The sequence below is a fragment of the Branchiostoma floridae genome, chromosome 17, assembly GCF_000003815.2.
Source record: "Branchiostoma floridae strain S238N-H82 chromosome 17, Bfl_VNyyK, whole genome shotgun sequence".
In the NCBI taxonomy this organism is placed as follows: Eukaryota; Metazoa; Chordata; class Leptocardii; order Amphioxiformes; family Branchiostomatidae; genus Branchiostoma; species Branchiostoma floridae.
In genome coordinates this window covers 16005055-16021485 of record NC_049995.1, presented here as the reverse complement: position 1 = coordinate 16021485, position 16431 = coordinate 16005055, and the positions used below count along the sequence as shown (strand labels likewise).

General features: G+C 42.0%; 1 protein-coding gene across 1 annotated transcript; it reads left to right on the top strand.

Annotated features, from left to right (window-relative positions):
- The first annotated feature begins 382 nt into the window (after positions 1–382).
- Positions 383–16431, top strand: LOC118404380. Its single transcript, XM_035803450.1, has 7 exons — positions 383–467; positions 6993–7188; positions 9615–9793; positions 11408–11554; positions 14322–14419; positions 15152–15271; positions 16174–16431. Exons 1-7 carry the CDS (start codon positions 383–385, stop codon positions 16342–16344), a joined length of 996 nt encoding a protein of 331 aa, XP_035659343.1. The 3' UTR covers positions 16345–16431.

Below are 16431 nucleotides of genomic sequence, written 5' to 3'. Positions count from 1 at the left end.
TTACGACTCGTACAGGCTCCGACGCTGCGCCACGACAACCGACAGTTAGATACATGAATATTCATCTATCCATTTATAGTACTGGCGTCAGCCACCATCTACCAGTACAGTGCTCCTGCCTCCGATTGCTGTTTTTTTTTGGCATACAAGTTTTCATTTGAGGTTCTTCGCCAGCTTTGACTCTTGGTTGACGCGAATTTCATTTCGTGAAGAGTTTGGAAGGGAAAAAGGGAGATGTTCTCTCCCCGTGGACGTAGTTTCGCGCGCTAACAACAACAACAGGTAGCGATGTCGTCGGATAATTAGTCGGGAGAAAACAGCAGGAGCTGCACGTAGCCGTGGGTGGGCTTTGTGGCACGACGTGCAGCGAGCGGCTTCAGAAATGGAGAGGAGGGTTCTGCTGCTGACTGTGGTGATGTTAGGCACAGGTGTGATGGCTGCGCACGGAGGAGGCAACTACCAGACAGGTGAGGGATAATCTGATGTGTTTATTTTTGAGGCAAGGTGATTCTATAAGTAGTAGTCCACTGATTTTCTTAACTCTTGAAAATCGGACACATTGTTTATAGTGTGTACATGTAATGTATGTGTGTCCATGTCTGTGTGTGCTTCTGGATATTTGTGGTCAGCATAACTGATATTGTCTCATTTCTTACCTCTAAGTCCTGTTCAGCCCATATATATATAAATATATATGTGTGTGTGTGTGATGCGCATATAGAACCAATAGACATGTTCAATGTACAATGATACTCTTGACTCAACATGCAGATATATTGATATATGTACTTATATCATTCGTAGACGTTCATGTAGGTAATTCAATGTATACACTTGTTTGTTCAAATAATATATTTGTAGCAGACATTACGAAAGTCGCTGTACTTTTGTTGTGTCAATAAAGATAGATACATAATGCCTGTATGTGGGTTCAGTATCTTTATGGGGTTTGCAGATGTTTGAATTGGTCATTCTTGCTATGGATGAGAGAAAGTTTGCATTGGTATATACTATATAGTCTGTATTTTACGAATGCTTTACTTCAAAAGATGAGCATAGACATACATGCATATAATCTGAATTGGAGAATTTAATTTATGACTAAGAAGTAGACTTGCTAGACATTACTTGGTATTTATTCCGATGAAATTCATTAAACAGAATTTTGAGACTTGGTTGCATACCGCAGAAAACCTCATCCATTGGGAGATGAATCTGTTTTTGAGTTTTAGTGATCTGATTAAATACCAAGCTTAGAGGGTTAAAATTGGCAAAACAAACTTTTAAAAGGGCACGGGTTTTATAAGCAGTTATTTTCATTATCCTCATGAAAAACGGGGGTATTTCTATAGTGTGTCCATGTTTGTGTTTGAGTTTATTGAGAGGCTATTTAGCTAAGATTGAGCTAATCTTCCAGGGCTCATACAATGAAAAATACAGTTTATACAAATACATAAACAGATACAATAATATACACTCAGATGCAGATCAGAGTTATATACAAATGCATACACAAAGTCTAAAATCACAAGTGTTTCCGGATATTTGTGGTAAGCATAATTTTTTATAAAACCTCTCGATATACTGTGGTGATATTAGGTATGTGTGTAGGTGTTGGAAATACGGAGGTCAGGGTCAATTCCTGAGCCCCTGGTGTGTCACCCTCTTTACATTTTACTTTGTTTTGTTTTGTTGTTTTGTCGTTGGTGAGGCATGTTGAGAAAACTGAGTCGGTTGAAACGTTATTCTGCTTACAACTGTTGCAATATACTCGTGTGTCACAGAAAGAATATACTTTTTGATTTATCTTTTAAGTTTGTTCTCTCCACTTCCCGTTGATTTCAAAGTGATTTTATTTGTTAAGGATCTTAGTATACGCCATGTTGAAATGCATTAATTTGGTTAAAACACTACACAGCATGCAACAGATAACTATGATAAATACTGGTAGGTTACGAAAGATTGTTCACTTATCAATTTATCTATCCATTTTATTAGGGCAGCACATTCGCGTTAAGCTGTCAACTGGTCGTTTATTTTTAATGTTATATTTGGAGTTCGAAATACCTTTGGTCGGTTGGAATATCATAGAATTTTCGTCTTTTAACCATGGCGATATTCTGGCGTGTTATGAAAGTATTCTTTATATTTTATAGGGACAAATAACACAGAAATGGTCACAGATATAGAAGGCCATTGTGTTCAAATGAAGCTGTTGACAATGGGATAAGTGATTTTGGAACTATATATATTCACCGCGTTGCTATTGGGTTTGGAGGTGGAAATAATAGATGAAGTGCTACAAAACGAACATACATGGGCACAATATGGCGAACCACTACGTGTGATGCGAGCGAAAACGATGAAACCCATCCACCCACACACGAGCTATGACTTCACACGAATCTTCAAGAAAATAATGTGGGGGGACGGTGGAGGTGTCGTGAAGATGGCTGTGGTTTCTGTTTCAAAACAACGTTACGAAGGCGTATCGAGTTTCAATGTGGTGTTCGAAGCGTTCCTTGGAATATTCGAATAGGTTCGACACTGCGAACCGTGTTCGAATTTTCTCCCGCGCGCCATCGGACAAATTGGAATTGGATATATGTTCCATTTTGTTGTCTCACGTCGCGTAGTGTTGGCTTTAAGGGTGTTTGGCCCAGAAACAGTGGTCCTGGGTTCGAATCCACTGGTAGGCACTTAACACGACTTTCCTCACTTTACCCACTAGCAGGTTTTAAAATGGTTACCTGACTTCGGTTGGGAACGTAAAAGGCGGTGGAAGAAAGAAGGCTGGGCTCCACCTCCCAATACCGTGTCGTAGACACAGTGGATAAGACCCACTGCCGTTTTCATTCACGATTTTTATGGCTTACCGGGAACTTGAAACAAGATTTAATTTTTTTTAGTTTGTTAATCTTAATTTCTACATTCTAGTAACGCTGAGGAAGAGTGGTGAATATCACTCAAAACGTCCGGCAGTAAATCTCTGATTTTATCAATTTTTCGAGATTGAATTGTATTTGAATATTGTTTACCTGGACGTCTAACCTTCATGAATACGTTTTAGGACATGTTCTGTGAATATTCTGTGAATAAAGTTTTTAATGCATTTTTATCACTATAAGAAGAGATAGACAGATACTGAAGCATGTAATCTCAGTTCGGCGTGGCGAGAAAATAACAAGTTAGCCCGTAGGTGGTTTTTGTCTGATCCCCTTCAAGCTCCCGGTTTTCGTTGGTGTAACTATGGGACACACGAAAAGGCGCCGCCCCGGGACAGGCTTTCAAACATCGCAAACAAACGATATATACGTGCGGTCGTCAACGTAAGCGCAACTAAAGGTGACTGACCTGAAATTGGCATAAAATCGCCTATCTCATTGTTGTCTTGATATCCTTCGCAAAGACGTTTTCGGTGCTGTATGTGCGTGTGTATATATGTGTGTGTGTGTGTGTGTGTTTGTCTGAGTGTGCGTATGTGTTTGTGTGTGTGTGCCTGTCTGCATGTGCGTGCGCGTGTGCGTGCCTGTCTGTATGTGCACGTGTGTGTTTGTGTGAGTGTGTGTGTGTGTGTGTGTGTATGTGCGTGTGTGGAAATAGAATGCATCAGATCGCAGGTCTTTTCAACATCTAATAGTTATCACTCAGACATACATTGTACAACATCAATTATATATATGAACTGGAGAAGGAACAATGTTCAAATCACATCAACTGTGAAATTCATCACTGAGGATTCTTAACGGATATTTTATGCCTCTTTCCAGCGGCAAAAAAAAAAAGAAGAGAGTAAATGTCGGCAGATTTTTTGCTCATGCCGGGTGACAACAGGAAACATAACATTTTCCCCAGGCCTAATCTCTGCTCAGCCCGATGACGTCTGTTGCCATGGCGTTACCATGGTGATCCAGAGCAGCCAGACGTGGCGTGATGCCGTGCCTCAGAGGGTGGTATCGTGTTACGCACGACCTTTAATGTAGCAAATGTCGTGAACATTTCATGGCGCGGCGAAAACCTTTGTGTTGCATTGGTAACAAAATGGCGACACTTCTTGTTTGTTTATTTATTTGAATCAAGCACCTGGCCTATATACACATACAATCGGAATATTACATAATAGCTACGTAATTACCTTAACGCAAGTATTAAATTGACCTATAAAATGCAGTGGAAAACAAATGGCGTTTCCAGTTACTATCAATTTTCTTCGAACAGTGACTATTTGAACTAAAATTGATAGTAACTGTAACATCCATTGGCATAATACCGGTCGGTTTACTGCAATTTCTCAAGCAATGCTAATTTGGCAAATGATCAACGCATCATTTTCTCCAGTTACATGTTGCTGTTACAACTTACCTTTGCCACTTCTTCTGTGTAAATTATTTTGTCTCCCTGGTCCTGCTAAAAACATAATATCGTAATTGGAACACACCGCGGAATTGCACGGAGAACGGGCGCGTGGTTGGAAGGGGGTGCACTATACCGGCCGAACGAAACACGGCACAATTAACTGCCGCTATGTACCTTTATACATCCTCTGTTGTTCCTTTCTTTCCTGTTAGTAGTTGCACAAAACAAAAATCTGCATGAGCATACAAAAAGTCATGAGAAAATGGGCGTATACTGACAAGAATTTTCATTTAATTTTGGCCCGTCACAACCGCTATGACGTAAAACTTTACTGCTGGCCGTAGCATTAAAAATGGCGGGAAAATGGCGGCGTACGTTCAATTTGACCCATTCAGCCGTAGATCCGGGCGATAATGCAACGGTTCCTCACACTTTTACACGAGTTGTAGGTCACCAAAAGAAATTCAAGATTGCTGTTGAATCATGCTCGTCTTGTGCCGTGAGCACATGTGATTATTATCTACAAATCTGGCGATGAACGTGACAGTGTGTTTGTCCCACGACGAGCTCGCCTGCCCCGAAAATGACCTGAAAACTTTTGGCCTTGTTGTCTTCGAATGCATTGTTATCGATGCTTTGTAAATGATGTATTGGACACCTAGATGTCTGAAGTGTGCATACCTCAGAAATAACTATTGTTGCATGTTTAGATCTCTTTAAGTTCCACTATTTTTAATCGACCGGTATAAGGCTTATGACCGGTATTATGCCAATGCATGTTAAACATACGTGACTGATGAACCTCTTCAACGAAATGTCGTTTCATGTTAAAGGGTCATCACAAAAATATGCCAGTTGAAAGGAGATTGTGTCCATCCTGCAAACACAATATTGAAGATAGATACCATTTCTTAAAATGAAGAAAAGAAAATATAATAGTTTTAACTGTAGTAATACAGTTAGTAATACAGGTAAGGGGTACTTGCCATACATTGTACCTGATGCAATCGTTGTGGAATTAACTTTGACTCGTTAGCTGCTCCTTTCATGATGATATAACAAACCATTTGCAATAATTTACTAACGTGTCCAAAATACAATCTTTCCCATTATTTCTGACAATGAAAAAATAATTCTACTATCAAAATTAGTGAATCCACACATCATACAAGAAGTGAGTACATGTAAATTTGTCTTCAACTGCCCCCAAAAGAAAACACATTGTCAAAGTAAACCCTTCAAAACTAGCTTGACGTATATCCCAGAATGTAGTATAACATAGCAAGACGGATTTCATTATATCTACCATACTTATATCTATGTTACATGTATCTGCAACTAGCCCTAGGATATACAATTCGATTCAAACAAGCTAATCTATCTATAAAGAAAAAAAGTAGGTCGATATGAAACTTAAGTACGGTATTACATAAGCGACATTTTGGTGTATTATGAAAGATTTACTAAAATAACAAAATCAGTTACTTGGCTTACTTACTTTGCATCCAGGCCAGCAAATATTTGCACTAAATAGCACCTTTGCAAATCAATTTGTCTAGCCAAAATCATGGGAATTTGTCAACAGAAGCTCTGGAACCGCAGGGTCAGTTTTTTTAAGACAAGAAAAAACAAGACATTTACAGGCGCTAGATATGTTTCTAGTCAAGACCACGTTTGCCACTGGGAAAATTCGGTATTATTTTGGTCTGTCAGTTTTTAGGAGGATGTATCAAAATGTACTATGTACCAATGGCAATGGAAAATCACATTCCATAAACAATGGGACCTAATTTGCATAAACAAATGTATCAGTAGGATGTACCAAAATGTAATATGTATCAAAACCACTTTCCATAAACAATGGACCATGTAATTTTAATAACTTATTTACATAACTAAATGAAATACCAATGGAAAGTCTGTCCGTCAGTCTTTCTGTCTCCTGATATCTGTGGTCAGCATAACTTAAGAACCACTGTATGAATTGTGATATCAATGATATTTGGTATGTGGGCAGGAGGAATTGGGAACATGAAGGTCCAAGTAAATTTTGCGCCCCCTGGTGTGTGACCTTAGCACTGCAACTCCTGTTATTGTTTCTTTTGTCCTGGACATGCATACTAGGACATGCAGAGAGGGAAGCAGGCAGATAGGGATAACAAACAGACAGGGAACTGGACAGACTATATGGTGTTAATCTGCAAGATGACTGTGGAGGTTCAGTCTCGCTGGGTAAAACCGGACACATTAGATGACCACACATGTTGCATAGATAATGAAGTATATAAACTTATTTTCTCAATTAGCCAGGTCAAACTAGAGTTTCTTAACTTATGTTGACCACAAACATCCGGAAACAAGGTACCTTATTTTGGCCACACTGTTTTTTTATCTGGACGTTGTGTGTGTGTTTGTTGTTACATATTATATAGCTCAAGAACCGTTTGAATAGTTTGCGATGGTTTTTAGTAGGTGGTGTTTGGTGATGATGAAGGTCGATTTGAACCCCCTGTTTGTTGCCCTTGGTACTGCAGCAGCACGTTTTGTATTATATCTTTGGACCTGGACATGCTGTGGTGTTGAATTTTCGGTGGTGGGTAGGTGTCAAAGAGATGCTTATGTTTTTCTCCATGCAGTGCATCTACAGGACCACTGTGGGGATTCCGTGACCCTGGGAAAGACCGGACACATCAAATGGGAGGGCCCCACTGACGGGGCCGACTGTTTCGTCATCCTGTGCGCGGAACCTGAACAGAAGATCGTCCTGCAGTTCCTAACCATGGACATCCTCCCGCCGAGTAACACCAGCTTCAAGGGATGCACCACCAACAGGTCTCGTGCTTTCTATTTATTACCTTTGTCAGAAGGTTATGTTTGGAGCGTATTTGTCCGTGTGTGTGTGTGTCTGTGAACAGAAGACCGTCCTGCAATCTAAGGCCATGAACCTCCTCCCGCCGAGCAACACCAGCTTCAAGGGATGTTCCACCAACAGGTCTCGTGCTTTCTATTTATTAACTTCGCCAGAAGATTATGTTTTGAGCGTGTTTGTCTGTCTGTGTGTGTGTCTGTGAACAGAAGATCGTCCTGCAGTTCCTAACCATGGACATCCTCCCTCCGAGTAACACCAGCTTCAAGGGCTGTACCACCAACAGGTCTAGTGGCTACTTTTTATTACCTCTGTCAGAAGATTACGTTTTGAGCGTGTTGTCTGTGTGTGTGATCGTCCTGCAGTTCAAGGAAATGAACATCCTCCCTCTGAGTAACACCAGCTTCAAGGGCTGTTCCACTAACAGGTCTAGTGGCTTAGATTTTTTATTACCTTCGCCATAAGGTTTACGTTTGGAGCGTGTTTGTCTGTGTGTGTGTCTGTGAACAGATCGTCCTACAGTTCCTAACTATGGACATCCTCCCGCCGAGCAACACCAGCTTCAAGGGATGTACCACCAACAGGTCTAGTGGCTACTTTTTATTAGATTCGCCGGAAGGTTATGTTTGGAGCGTGTGTGTCTGTGTGTGTGTCTGTGTGTGTGATCGCCCTGCAGTTCAAAGAAAATGAACATCCTCCCCCCGAGTAACACCAGCTTCAAGGGCTGTACCACCAACAGGTCTGGTGGATTCTATTTATTACATTCGCCAGAAGTCTATGTTTGGAGCGTGTTTGTCTGTGTGTGTGTGTGTGTCTGTGAACAGAAGACCGTCCTGCAGTTTAAGGCCATGGACATCCTCCCTCCGAGTAACACCAGCTTCAAGGGATGTACCACTAACGGGTCTAGTGGCTACTTTTTATTACCTTTGCCAGAAGGTTATGTTTTGAGCGTGTTTTTCTGTGTTTATGCGTGTGTCTGTGTGTGTGTGTCTGAACAGAAGATCGTCCTGTAGTTTATGGCTATGAACATCCTCCCTCCGAGTAACACCAGCTTCAAGGGCTGTACCACCAACAGGTCTAGTGGCTACTTTTTATTACCTTCGCCAGAAGGTTTGTTTAGAGCGTGTTTGTCTGTCTGTGTGTGTGTCTGTGAACAGATCGTCCTACAGTTCCTAACCATGAACATCCTCCCTCCGAGCAACACCAGCTTCAAGGGCTGTACCACCAACAGGTTCGGTGGGTTCAATATCAAACAAAAAAGAAAAGACAGATCGTTATAGATATGCAAGAAAATAAGAGAAATCAACGGACTATAAAAACAATCTCAGCCTCCATTGCTGACTCGCAGGGCCTTTTTGTGTCCTTTTTTGGGGTAGGGGAGTTCCCATACATTTTTTGCCCATTTTTGTGCTGGGTCGATTGTCTTCTGGCCGGCGGCACAAACGACCGGGCAGTACAAAAACAAATGGCCACCAAAAGTGTAGCATATGCACACAAAATACAAAAAAAACCAAGAGAGCCTGCTATGGAGGCTGAGATGGTTTCTATATGAATTTGCATATCTGTAACGATCTGTCTTTTCTAATACATATATATATATATATATATATATATATATATATATATATATATATATATATATATATATATATACATATAATCATCCGTTATTGTTTATGGCTATGAACATCCTTCCGCCGAGCAACACCAGCTTCAAGGGCTGTACCACTAACAGGTCTCGTGGTTTCTGTATTCCGTTGATTTTTCTTATTTTCTTGTATATCTACAACGGTCTGCCTCTCCCACGAAAAAAGTCAGGGTTCTGCCTCCTAGCATATTCCTTTTCCCTGTTATCAATGGGTTGTTTCTTTTATTTGCAAAAAAACAACGCACAACAGACTGGCCACCAATAACGGCAACTACTCTTGTATATCTAGAACGATGTGTTTTTTCTTTGATATTATCCGCATATGCATGTATACATTTAATTATATTTTTATGATTAGGTATAATTTTGGGAAGACCCAGAATAAAGGCAGGGTTCTAGTTTCCTTGCATGTTCCTTTACCTGGCTATATATGGCTCGTTCCTTTTATTTCTAAAAAAAAATAAATAAATAACAGAATGGCCATCAATAATGGCAACTATTCTATATCTACATCTACAACGATCTGATTTTCCCTTCATTGATGTCATTTGCTTTGGCATGAACATATTTAACAGTAATTGTTTATCATTAGGTATAATTTCAGTTTTTTTAAGAATCACGAGAAGAAAGTCATGTTTCTGGTCTCCATGTTACTTTGCCCTGCTGTTTTCAAATGATTTATGTATTTGTTTGTTTGTTTGTTTCTTTTATTTACAAATAAATAAACAACAATAACAACAACAGACTGGCCCTCTATAACGGCAACTACGGTGACTTCTTCGCTTCTTACGACCGAAAAGTCTGCACCAAGTCCAGAGACTTCATCTCCGCTAAGAGCAACATCTCCCTGCACCTGCGCACTAACTTTTCCGGACACGGGAACTTCGACATCATGTTCACCACTTACTACTTCAGTCCGGAAGGTGAGAGACAAGTTTTCTTTCTTTGTTTCTTTGTTTCTTTGTTTCTTTCTTTCTTTCTTTCTTTCTTTGTTTCTTTGTTTCTTTCTTTCTTTCTTTCTTTCTTTCTTTCTTTCTTTCTTTCTTTCTTTCTTTCTTTCTTTCTTTCTTTCTTTCTTTCTTTCTTTCTTTCTTTCTTTCTTTCTTTCTTTCTTTCTTTCTTTCTTCCTTCCTTTCTTAAGTGCCCACGATCATCATGTTGATCATTATGGCACAGTCTTTATTTAACGTCCTACAACAGGGACGTCTCTAGCCGAAGCTACATGTAGGTACTCATTTTCACCTGAGTAGAGTGAGGATAGCCGTGTGAAGTGCCTTTCCCAAGGGCATAAGATCCGTGACATGGACGGATTTCAACCCGGGACCTATTGGGCTAACACGCTGCCGATTACGCCACGCGATCTCACATATCATTTATTCCTTCCGAAAATGATTTCAGGTTGGTAGGTCATATGATAGTAGAGTTTTCTTTTACACAACCAGTTAACCGGTTGCTGACATTTCGATGCCTATTAGACATTTTCTTCAGAGCTTCTAACTGGAGTTCTGCTTCTCGCCGCTGTATGTAACCGATGCAGCTAGGTGGCGCTTTTGCGGTGAGATCACGATCCACGAAACTTTACCGTTGCTAAGTTTGCTAAGAACTGTGAAAAACTTAGCCACATTTTCCGATATGATTCTTGCAATCTACGGCATGTATTTGCTCATTTTATAGCTGCTTTGCACGAATAGTAGTTTGATTGGAATCATGGGGATGGGAAGGGGGGGGGGTGTTTGTATGTCAGCGCATCAAATCATCATGACCAAAGGATTGAAAGGCTGAAACGCTTAGCTACAGATAGATGTATCGATGCCATAAGATAACATCAAAGCTGACCAAGTACAAACGCATTGTAGCCGGCCAAATGGAGTCAGACGGCCCTGTTTTTTGGCTGTTTCTCTTTGGTCGGCTATACTACTTGGTCAGCTTTTTATTCTATTTATCAAAAATGCAACAATACATTACACAGACCTATAGGCAGCACAAGCTGAATACAAGGTCAGCTTTGATACTATCTAATGCAATCAGTACATCTGCCTGGAGATAACAGAAAAGGATCGAAGTTAATTAGTCACACCCGTACCCGTTTATGATCTATGCCCATTATGAGTCCATTATCACAGCAGCAGTCCGTCTGTAAAGCATCATTTCCAGGAAGAAGTTGATTAGTCACAGCCGTACCATTTTATGATCTATATGCTACTTATTTGTTTACATTTGACCTCTATGTTTTCGTAACGTATTACGCACGATTTTTGCAGGAGTCGAGGGCGACTCCTATAATTGTAAGGGGGAAAGATTATTAGGAGCACATATGGATGTCGCAATGTGAGATAACAGAAAGATCTATAATCTATAATGATATCTATAATCAATAGGTGGTCCTAGCAAGGACAGGGCCACCCCACATATAGTTCTGATAAGAGTTCAATAAAGGGACTGACCCCAGTCTGTCCACAACAGTTTTGTTCAAGCAAACCCAGAGGGGACATGTGGGTTTCTTTTTACCCCCCCCCCCCCCCCCCCACATGTTTCAGGTCACTGCCCGGCAGGAAACTTCTTCAAGTGTTCGAATGACCGCTGCATCGACAAAGGCCTGACCTGTGACGGCGTCTACAACTGCGGAAGTGACGACCGCAGCGACGAGTCAATATTCCGGAACGAGGCTAGGTGCCCCGAGCCTGGTGAGCGCCATTTTGATATTATAAAGTTCATCTGTGCTGGTAGAATCCATAGTTGTATAGTTTGGTTTGGTTTGGTTTGGTTTGGTTATACAGATCTCCATTAGTGACTGATATGTCACTATTCTTCCTGGAGTCCATCTTCCTGGATTTTGCACCATCGCACGTGTGGGGGTTCTTTGACGTGCCTTGGGTATGGTTTTATTACTCTTTCTAATAGCAAAGCAGTCTACAAGTTAGGCGCTTTCACCTTTGACATATTACCCACAGTGCAACGATGAGTCAATATTCCAGAACGAGGCTAGGTGCCCCAAGCCTGGTAAGGCCACCTTCTCCAGGGGTGCCTAAGCTTTTGCACGAACCCTATGAGATGCGTACGAACATTATGTGATACGTACGAATCACTATGCGAAAACGCACGAACCTTATGAGAATCACACGAATCACTATTCGAAAACGCACGAACCTTATGAAAATCACACGAATCACTATACGAAAACGTACGAACCTTATGAAAATCACACGAATCACTATGCGAACCTTATGTGATTTGCACAAACCTTATGCGAATTGCGTAATGTTACGTGACCTGGCGGTGGTCGGCCGGTTTTGCATAAGGTTCGTGCAAATCGGTTCATGTGTGTCACATAGTGATTCGTGCGAATCATATAAGGTTCGTACGTTTTCGCATATCGATTCGTGCGTATCACATAATGTTCGTACGAACCTCATAAGGTTCCTGCAAATGCTTGGACACCCCTGTTTTCACTAGACGGCGATCGCGATGCGCTCTCACTGCGACCTACATAGGAACCTTTGATTTCATACTAGGTATATCATACAGCATGTAAAAGTGTGACTGAGAGAACAGCAAAACACAAAAAGTGTACAAAAATCGTTTCTTTTCTATACAATCCGTTGAGCGATCTGTCAAAAACTAGAGAGAGCGCGGCGAGAGCGCCGTCCTAGTGGAAAGGCGGTATAAGCGCCATGTTGATATCATGGTCTCAGAACACAGATCTTCGCCTTTGGGGATTTACATGGTTAATGAACCCAAAGTGAGGAGGTTCCAAGGCTAAAAATTATAGCAGGGTGCAAAAACAATTTTCGAGAATTCAATTTGTCGACACTCAGGGTACAGTCTACAAAATATCCAAAATTGAGCTGGTCGCTTGGGCAGGTTTGACTGTATGACATTTTCCTTCATTTCCTTTCATGTTGAACTGCCCTTAAGTAGAAGGTTGCCGGCATTCTTCAGACCACGGCAACCATCTAACGTTTCCATGGAGACGTTAACTCTGATGTTAAAAATAACATATATTTTGACATTCAAAACGCCGTGTGGTCATAATCTTTTCATCTCTGCTCATCGCGACTTAATAATACAGTCATGTTTACTGGAGACCTACCTCGAGAGGTCTGGATCGAACGGCGGGGTAGAATTATTCTTCAATCTGAACGCACGTTAGGACATGGTCACAAAAGTCGTGCGGTCGTCGTACGACTTTGACGCCATAGGATTTTCAAGCAGCCCGTGACATAACCAACCAACGACGTGGATCCAAAACAGCATTTTGTGTACCAAGACAGTTGAACTTTACAGGAGACGTACGTTTTTGTACTCCAAAATGCCCGAAGTTAGCGATCCTACGACGATCGCACGACCTATGTGACCGCACCCTAAGGTCAGCCATGGATGTTTCCTTCAGAGTACAGCTGTCTTGCAACACAAAAGGCTGTCTTGGATCCATGTCGGTGGTTGGTCCTGTCACAGCCTGCTTGAAAATCCTACCGCATCAAAATCGTGCGACGATCCCACGACCTATGTGACGGTGCTCTTAGGAGGCAAGAAAATTGTCTGAATGCAAGGCTATATTATCGGGAAGTCCAGTTGTGATCAGGAAGAAAATACTGGCTGAAATCGTGCCCTATAGCAGCATCCTTCGCAGACCTTCTATGAGCGCCGCTGTTTGATGTTGGAGGAGCGCTGATTCGCGATTTTTAACATGGACAAGCATTTCTGATGTCATCTACTATCATCTATCTAATGCCATAGCTTCCCCGGAAAGACAAACATAAGCGCTGCTAGAAGGTTTGCGAAAGAGGCTATCCTGTAGCAGCACAAGAGGAAAATGGATTTGTATTATATTTGACTTGCATTATTTTCTAATTATTTTTATCTTAATTTTTATTCGTATTATTGTGTATCTATATTATCTTTGGATTATTGCTTGGAATTTCGCTTTAGTATCATTGTCATTTTTCTTTTCTTTTCTTAATTTATTCGTTCATGAAGATTTTGTCTTTTATTAATCAATATATTTTATTGCCTTTGTATAATGTTTGGGTATCAATTCTAGTATCATTTGTTTTCTTCTTCTTCACAGAAATATTTCGTAAAGTGAATGGATTTTTTTTAATTCATTCAATCGGTTCTTCTTTTGCCAAAAGGCAGTTACCCAAGCACAATCCCATCCAGTTGCTTGAGTTACCGTTTCTTTGGGTATCTTATTATCAGGATGTCTAACCTTCATCGACGGAACTTTCTTTCTTTCTTATCCCATCCCCAGGCATTCTTTTATTTTTCATCTATTCAATGATATATTTAATTGCATTCATATTTTGTTAGAGGGGTATCAGTTTTATTTTGTTTAATTAATCACATCTTAATTAGATTTGTATTTCATTCCAGCATTCTTCACATGAATATTTCGTACAGTGAAAGGGCGATTTGGTTTCACTCAATCTTAATCTTTCTTTTCAATCCCAGGCATCAACCTGACGTTTGCTGAGATCATGGGGATCGCGATCGGCAGTTTCGGCCTGCTGGCAGTGGGTGGGCTCTGCTGCTACGTGTTCATCTTCAAGGTAGGGAGATTCTAGCCGTGTGTGGCCGTAAGTTGTTGAGGGGGAGGGTGATTGTCACAATTTGTAGTCAAGAAGAATATATGCCGAAAAGCTTGTCAGTCCGCTGTGGGCGAGGCTATATAAAAGCTGCCCGGCATAGATAATATTCCTTCCCCAGCATAAAAACTTCCCTGGTGCCAAACCTGTCCGCGATGTGTCGAAAATGGCGATTTTACCCCCCCCCCGGGCCCAACGACACTAATGCCCAGAGATAGTACAATTAACTAAGTAACAGATTGGAAGCGACAGCAAATATTGGTCTGAGTGGTTTAACTGCAGAACCGTTTGTGCTGGCTGTGGGCGGACTCTGTTACTACGTGTTTATTTTCAAGGTAGGCCCGGGGGTACTTTTTTTATTTAAAAAAAGTTTTAGCCAAAATTGGGTTAATGGTGGGCCAACATAGTACACTGGTCTCCAAGCAGATCCTACGGTGCCTTAGAGACAGTATCAAAGCTGGTCAAGGAGTACAGCCGGCACCGGTGCCTGTTTGACTCCCTTTGGCCGGCTATACTCCTTGGCCAACTTTGATACATCTCTGAGACACCGTAGGGTCTGCTTGGAAACTATAGTAGACGACCCACGGCCGATCGACTCCCCTAGCACACTATTCCCTCTATACGACCTACGATCTATGGAGAGTGGTAGAGGCTAAGACCGTATCTAACCATATGCTGTACCTCTCCCCATCCCAGGGCTGCGGCCAGACGCGCCCGTCCCGCTTTAACCGCCGCTCCCGTCGGAGACACGATCGGGCCAGCCAGGGCGATATCGCCATGACACCGCTCACTAGTCTGCAGGAGGTCCGGCACAAGGTAGGCATCCTCCTACGCAGGGACATTCAACAGCCAAACTGCCTGTCTGGATGTGCCCTGCTTTTTCAACCGCCACCCTTAGTTCCTGACCGCCCTGCTTATAGATATTAATGAAGTTACCCTTATACATGCGAGACAGCTTTCGAAAACGGAAAGCCTATTCTCTGATTGGCTGATAGCTGGTTTGGGGTGTGGGGGTGTGGCGTCCACAGGAATTAAGAGTGACGGTTGAAAGAGCAGGCCACATCCAGTCAGGCAGTTTGGCTGTTGAATGTCCCTGCTTATTAGGAGGATTAAGGTAGGATGTTATCATGGAGGCTCATCTGTGTTGGTGGTAATCATAGTACACTTCTTCCAACACAAAATATACACGGATCAAATTTCAACGACCACTGTCGCCTTCTTCAGGATCAATACCTATCAGTTTACGTTCTGAAGGCAGGATGCTCTCAACCGTCGACAGAAGAAGAAGCCGATCCTATATAGACTAGACTGCCATACTCGTACTAGCGTATGTTTGTTGACGTGTTCTGCTGTGATCCGTGCTTAGCTCAGCTGGGCAAATATATGTACACTAAAGGTCTTCATTTATCAATTAATCCACTACTTAAGTATGAATTAGAAGTGGGGTTGTGTGGAGCAACTGCAGGGTATTTGGCCCACAACCCAGGGTTCCTGTCATGCTACTCATCCTGTGCCCTTGGGAAAGATCGGTAGCATGGCACACCACTTTCCTCACTCCACCCAGGTGTAGAAATAAGCACGTCGCTCCACCTTCCAATACAGTGCCCTAGACACATTGGATAACATTACGGCCTTAAAAGGTTATGATACCTTTAGCTTATCTTGCCTTACCACTAATCGCTCGTTAATGCAAACCCTAATTGAATGACCCGTTACAGGAGGTCAGGAGTTCGGCGCACACTGTGTCCTCCCACCGCAGCGGACCGGCGGCGAGCGCTCCCGAGAAGAAGTCTCCGACCATGCCGCCGAAACCCATCGTCATGGGCGCCGTGAGCAAGAGCATCCCGCTGGAGATAGTGGACATATCTGAGAGTACTAGTAAACGGTAAAGGCTTGGTCACATTCGTCGTGCGATCATCGTACAATCGTCGCACGACCGCCATACGATGGTCGCATCGATCGCCGTACGATCGACG